The sequence below is a fragment of the Terrapene carolina genome, unplaced genomic scaffold (genome assembly GCF_002925995.2).
Source record: "Terrapene carolina triunguis isolate 2854851 unplaced genomic scaffold, T_m_triunguis-2.0 Scaffold147, whole genome shotgun sequence".
Classification (NCBI taxonomy): domain Eukaryota; kingdom Metazoa; phylum Chordata; order Testudines; family Emydidae; genus Terrapene; species Terrapene triunguis.
In genome coordinates this window covers 5,659,347-5,666,206 of record NW_020664498.1, presented here as the reverse complement: position 1 = coordinate 5,666,206, position 6,860 = coordinate 5,659,347, and the positions used below count along the sequence as shown (strand labels likewise).

The 6,860-nt window shown below is 42.1% G+C and overlaps 1 protein-coding gene across 1 annotated transcript; it reads right to left on the bottom strand.

Moving 5' to 3' along the window:
* Positions 1–324: 324 nt before the first annotated feature.
* Positions 325–4,028, bottom strand: LOC113405004 (dual specificity protein phosphatase 13-like). Its single transcript, XM_026653721.1, has 3 exons — positions 3,827–4,028; positions 3,273–3,490; positions 325–651 (listed from the first exon to the last, which is right to left on the bottom strand). The coding sequence occupies exons 1-3, from the start codon at positions 3,991–3,993 to the stop codon at positions 452–454; spliced, it is 585 nt and encodes a 194-aa protein (XP_026509506.1). The 5' UTR covers positions 3,994–4,028; the 3' UTR covers positions 325–451.
* Between the last annotated feature and the right edge of the window lie 2,832 nt (positions 4,029–6,860).

Below are 6,860 nucleotides of genomic sequence, written 5' to 3'. Positions count from 1 at the left end.
CAGGTTACAACATGCTCCCAGTTTTTAATGTAGATGAGACCGCAACTGTATTGCACAAGTAAATAAAATCCTTGGGCATGTCCAAGGCATTAGCACAGCTCAAGGACTGCCCAGACCATCTAGACTACACAATGGAACCATGTTGTAACCACACTGGGGACAGATATGTAATGACTAATTTGTGCTCCTAGTGTAGATGAGGCATAAGCTAGAAAGATAGAAAGAGCTGTGCTCTTCTTAGAGAGCCTGAGGTACTCCCCCCCCCCAAATCACTTAAATTACTGTTTATTACAATCATTTGTTTGTTTTCTAGTATATATTTTTATTTGTTGCCAATGTGTATTGCTAATAGATACATTTAATAAGTGCAATTTAATAAGACCAAATCTTCATGAGAACATTCCTAGACATTTAAAAAGTGATTTAAAGATATTTTGGATCTATTCACTGATCAACAGCCTCTTGTTTGCCGTAGCTGAATGTCCAAATTTCGCAGCTGTTTTAGAAACCCTCTATTGGGTGAAATCCATCGATGTTCCTTCACTGCTTTGATGGCTTTGATTAACGGGAGGTGATGATTTATCATGAGATATGCCAACACCAAAGAAGCTGACCTGCTTATTCCAACCGCACAGTGCACCAAAATTTTACCTAGTAAGAGAAAATGAAAGCAAGTTATGCCTATGGAAGATCAGCAATATGTCAGATGAAGTTTAAATTAAAGGGGAGAAAAAATCCCAGAGACTCTGAACAAAGTAGTTAGGTTAACAAGTTTGATTTCTAACCCTGGTAGATACATCATATGAACTGCTAATAATCTGGAGTTCAATCCTGCTCACAAAAGTAATATTTATTCATATTTGATATCTCTTTTTGATAAGATTACAAATTTGGTTGATAAAGGTAATAGTGTTGATGTAATATACTTAGATTTCTGCAAGGTGTTTGACTAGGTATCACATGACATTTTGATTTAAAAAAACCAAGAATGATATAAAATTAACATGTCACCCATTAAATGGATTAAAACTGGCTACTGCTCGCTCTCAAAATGTAATAGAAGTGGGGAATTGTCACTGAGCGGGTGTGTTTCCAGTGGGGTCCCGCAGGCATTCGTTGTTTGCCCTGTTCTATTTAACATTTTTTATCCATGACCCAAATCATCACTGATAAAGTTTGCAGATGACACAAAAATTGGAGTGGTAAATAATGAAGAGGACAGGTTCTCTAAATCTGATTTAGAGCGATCTGGATCACTTGGTAAATTGGGGCTTAAGCAAACAGTATGCGTTTTAATATGGCTAAATGTAAATATATACATCTAGGAACAAAGAATGTAGACCATGCTTACTTGAAATCAATGGGGGCTACTCCTATAAGGGTATGTCTACACTACAGGATTAATCCGAATTTAGATAATTCGAATTTGGGAAACAGGTTGTATAAATTCGATTGTGCGCGGCCACACTAAGCACCTTAATTCGGTTTTAAACCACATTAATTCGGTGGTGTGCGGCCACACTACCCCATTAACTTAAACACAGTAATTCGGTGGTGTGCGTCCACACTAACCCTAATTCGAATTAACAAAATCGATTTAGGCTCTACTCCGTTCGTCGAGGTGGAGTACAGAAATCGATTTAAAGGGCCCTTTAATTCGAATTAACTGGCTCTGTAGTGTGGACGGGTGAAGGGTTAATTCGGATTAAGGCAGCTAAATCCGAATTAAAGTCCTAGTGTAGACCAGGCCTAAATAAGGGTTGTAGGATTGGGCCTGGATGGATGGAGAAAACACAAGTTAAACTACAAGATAAATAAGAGGTATATTGCCACCAGATGAGGATCTGCTTTTTGTGGACTGTTGTTAATTGTTATTCTATTGCGGTAGTGCCTAGGGTCCCAGCCCATTTATTCTAGGCACTGTACAAAGAGGTTATTCACTAGATTTTGTACAATGCATTGAAGGTTTCTGTAGTGCGGAGTGTTATCCTTCATGGCCCAATCCTGCAGCCCTTACTCACATTGGAAGAATTCCTTAGCAATGAATGAGACTCCTCACACGAGTAAGGGCTGTCGGATAAGGCTGTCTGTCTTTTTACACATTTGTGTTTATTTAAAAATGTATTTTTTACAATATATAATACAGTGAGACAACAGACCAACTAAGGATGAATATAAGCATGACTAATAAAAATAAATAAACAAAACACAGGGGCAGCACACAATGCACAATCAACCTGTGGAACTTGTTGCCAGGGGATGTTGTGAAGGCCAAAACTATAACCAGGTTCAAAAAGAACTAGATAAGTTCATAGAGGATAAATCCATCAATGGCTATTAGCCAAGATAGTCAGGGATGCAACCCCATGCTCTCGGTGTCCCTAGCCTCTGACTGCCACAAGTGGGGGGTGGACAACAGGGAAAAGATCACTCGATGATCGCATGTTCTGTTCATTCCCTCTGAAGCACCTGGCATTTGCCACTGTCTGAAGCCAGGATACTGAGCTAGATGGACCATTGGTCTGACCCACTATGGCTGTTCTTATGTTTTTATCCCTCTTGGACCATGTCTATGAGCTTTTCATACAGAAAATGAATACATCAGGCCAAAACACCTGTCAGAGATGGTCCAGAGAATACTCAGTCCTGCCATGTGTGCAGGGGACTGGACTAGATAACCTCTTGAGGTCCCTTCCAGTCCTAGGATTCTATGAAATCACGTTACAAAATAATAGGTTTAAAACAGGGCTACCTTTGTAAATGTCTTTTAGCTATGCATCCTTATTCTTTCCCCCTCCTTTCCCCTTTCTTGTCCTAGCCTCATACGTTCTTTCTATATATTTTAGTATTGTTTCTTTGCTCTCAGCAGGATTCATGGTGTCAGTAATTTGTATCCATTTTAAATGTTCATATTTCCTCTTCTAGATTCAGCCTTTCTTCCCAGCTATTTTCACCTTGATTTTTCTCTCCTTTATTTTCTACCCCAATCTCTCCTCATCCTTTCTACTGTAAGTTGGGTCTTTTTTCTCCCCTCCACTTCTCTGCATCCTCCCTTGGTTCTTCTGAGATACTGGGGCTGGGAAGGAAAAGGTGCTGAGCACAGGTTGCACTCACCCTCCAAAGAGTGGGTGGTGAGTGCTCCAGAGAGTGAGCAGGTGACCATGAGTTAGTGGGTATCACCCTCCAGATGTGGTTGTTGACCAAACTTGCGGGACCAACCTGTCAAAATAGCATGTAATCTAATACCAAACTGAACAGCAATGATTTCATACCTCCTGGTGTGTTCAAGGCTTTATGTATAAACTCTGCTGCAGAGAAAAAGTATTGGCTTATGTTGAAGTCTGGAAGATCATAGGCTGGTATGCCATAGTAATCAATGGTAGTGCCATAAAAGTCTTGGCCTCCTTGGCAAAACATTGTGCCATGGGCAGCATTTAAAACATGAGTAATGCCCATCTTCCATAAACCAAATCTGTTGTGAGCTGTAACTCTAAGGAAAAGACAAACATAAACAAATAGATTTGCAGAGATATTTACAGAGTAGGAAAACTTTTGTGGTTGCATTTTCTAGGGCAGAAATTAAGACATCGTTTCTCCAGACTACACAACAATTAACTACCCAATCATAATTTTATCCAAAATAGATTTTAAGGACTGCACTGTTCAAACCGTCATCAAATAACACAACCAAGAACTGCCTCAATGCAATATTCATAAGCCATGCTCACAATAAACAGGAGCACCAGAATTATAGCAGTCTGAAAGAGGCAAAAAGTACTGTGTTGCTCTTAAATTCTACTGAGCCATTCCATAAAGTTATACTTACAGGTCTCCTAAGAAGAGGTTAGGCCATACTTCATCAGTATGGTTACAAGAAGATAATCCAGTATTCAAAAGCTGCTCTATATCTTTCACTGTAGGGACCTCAGCTGTACATGTCTCAGAACCTTCAGGGTCCTTTGTGAGCAACACATCCCCTTCAGCCATTGTCATTCAAACAGAAACTTTGCTCTCAGAAATCTGAGAAACTGAACCAATGCTGCCTTGTTTACTTGAATTTTGCCAACATTCCCAGCTGTCATTTTCATTCATGGAGACTAGTGGAAACAGGTGCTGATCAGCAGCATGGTAATATCCCGTTCAACATACTGTAAAAGAAACGCAGTAGCCGTATCTTCCAAGACAGCCATTAAATGATCATCAGCACTAGGGTGACCAGACGTCCTGATAAAATGTCCCGATATCTACCGGCAGCACTGGGGTTTTTTTTTTTGCTCAGCCGGCAGGACTCGCCTTTTTCTGTTGTTGTTGTTCTGCCAGCGGGCACCCCCACCCCCATGTGTCCCGATATTTTCTTCCCCTCATCTGGTCACCCTAAACAACACTAAAAAGCAAAGGCTAATCAGTGCAATTATCATTTAAAGTAGGGAAAATATTTTAAGCCACAGTGAGCTAAAGAAGAGTATATTTGTCGTTAGTGCTTCGTCTGATCTCCCCATCTGGAGCACCACTTCCCACCCTGGCTGTCTTGTTCTCCTTTCCCACAACAGAATGAGGCCCCTGCCAAGTGCCAGAAATCCCCTCCTCCCAGTGGGCTGCTGGTCTCATTCTCCCCACCATCCCTAGCTTCTTGTACAGCCCCTCTCTGGACTCTGACATTTTTCCCCATACCAGAGTTCAACTTCTTATGCAACCCACCTTCCCCTGCTGGTTGTCAGCCTAAAGGACTTACTTGTCAGGCATTGCCAGCAGGGGGAAGTGGGTTGTATTGGGATGGCAGGTCAGAGGTCGAGGTCGGGTGAGTCTGGAAGATCACTGCAAGCATGATTCTTAACCTACTATGCTCTCAGCAGCCACAAACTCTCCCTCCCCCGCAATCCTAATAAGTTTACCAGGACCCAGGCACTCCAACTCCCAGGAATTAGCCACTTAAGGATTAACATTAAAAAGACCAACCTTGAACAGTGCTCATCTCATTTAATTTTTTTCAACTAAAATTATTTAGTTGAAAAATGCATCCTAGATACAGCCAAAATTGCCCCGCCCCTTCCACAGAGGTAGCAATATCATAGTCTTGAGCCAGGGACTTCAAACTTGTGTGCACACGCTAGCTCCCTGCCTGCAATATTCCCATCTCCCAAGACAGACCTGTCATTACGCACTATGAAATCACAAACACAGCAGCTGCCATTAGAGACATGTAGCCCTATATTAAGTGAATAAAAGGCTTGGTGAAGAACAAACTGTCCCCAAGATGCACAGAGGCTATTACAAATGTAACTGTTACAAAGCCATACACTCAGCTCAAGAGGTTCCAGTGACATGGTAAGCAGAAGGATGACTGTTGAGTGGATTATGATGTCACTAGCTATCACCCATGCTCTCGTGCTTTGGAGTGGCTCACTGAATGAACTACTGACTTTTCATCTTTGGGGGGAAAATCTGAGTCTAAATGTGTCATGTTTCATATTCTATTAGTTATGAGTATAGTTTATCAGTAAATCATATCTGCCATAGGATTATATTGTTACCCAGGGTTCTTGCAACCCAAAGCTCTTGGTAACTTTTACTCTGTGTGAGGTGGTGTCAGGAAATAAATCAGGGGAGACACGGCCATCCGACCGATAGATGGCTGACACAAACAGGACAACACAAGAGTGCTTTCACTTAAAGCTAAACTTTACTTAGTCTCAAGCACTTACACACGTCCGCAACAGGTTAGTAACACACCCCCAATCCTCGATAATTACCGAAGCTGAGTGGCTCTCGAGTGACACAGAGGCAGCCTGTCTGCCAGTGGGGAACACAAGATGCATCCAGAGGGAGAGACAAGTCCCGAAGAGTCCCACTACCTCAAACTTTCCCCCCTTATTTATACATTAGTAATAGAATGACATGTCCCTTAAAGAAAACTTGTTAAGTAAGCAGTTCCAATGGTCAAGCAAGAGGATCCTTCCTCCTTATTGATTATTGATTAACCAGGTGTGGGTTTTTCCAGAGTTTGTAGCCTTGAGACCCCAATAGACATTCCTGGGGCACATCCTGCTCTTCTAAAATGTATCAGCAACTTCAACACAATTCTTATCAGGAAGGACGCGGGGTCAAGCTGCCCTTTCTGTGGCAGCCAAAACTCCCTCCCCTCCTGCCTTGGTCAAACTGAGTTTGCTGAATGGCCAATTTACAGCTTGCTGACTAGGCTGTCTTTAACAATAAGCCATAGTGGTTTCAGGCACCTTACTGGTTTGCCAGAATCTCCCTGTACAATATGACCAGCATTTTTGTTGAGAAAACTAGGTATAAACTGGGATACAAAGTTGCATAGGTGAAATTTACCATTCCTGGGGTATATTCTCATCAGGATGCATGGAGGGTCGCATGTGTAACTCCCACTGGGCTAGACTGTAATCTTACAATCTCCTCTGAATCAGGGGCAGTGATCGCACATAAACATGTGCAGTCCTTGGCATGTGGTCTTGCAAAAGTCAATGTGGCTCTAGAACAGAATTTTGTCTAAATATAATGGCCCAAAGCCTGAACTCCTTATTCAGCTATAAAACTTTCATTGATTTCCATGACAACTTTGCTTATGTAAGAACTGAAGGCCACACTGCTCCTTCCAGTGGAAAAACCCGTGGATGGAAAACTGTGAACCTAAGCTGAATGATGGTGGGGTTTGATCTCCACACCCCAAAGACCCATGGGATCCACTCTAGGGCAGGGCCACCTGCACAGAAACTCTGTACCTCCACATTGTCTCCTGCTCCCCTACTGTTGTCTGTAAACATGGCTTCGGTGGAGCTTCCCCTGCCAACAACTTCCCTTGGAACTCTCTTAAAGGGGTAGGAGCATCTACAGTCTAA

What these genes read in the sequence shown, in the direction of transcription:
- LOC113405004 (XM_026653721.1), bottom strand. Translation starts at nt 3,993, where the DNA reads ATGACAATGGCTGAAGGGGATGTGTTGCTCACAAAGGACCCTGAAGGT. An exon ending in AACCTCTTCTTAGGAGACCT is followed by an intron (nt 3,491 to 3,826) that starts GTAAGTATAACT and finishes TCTTTTCCTTAG; the next exon opens with AGTTACAGCTCACAACAGAT. An exon ending in AGCCTTGAACACACCAGGAG is followed by an intron (nt 652 to 3,272) that starts GTATGAAATCAT and finishes TTCTCTTACTAG; the next exon opens with GTAAAATTTTGGTGCACTGT.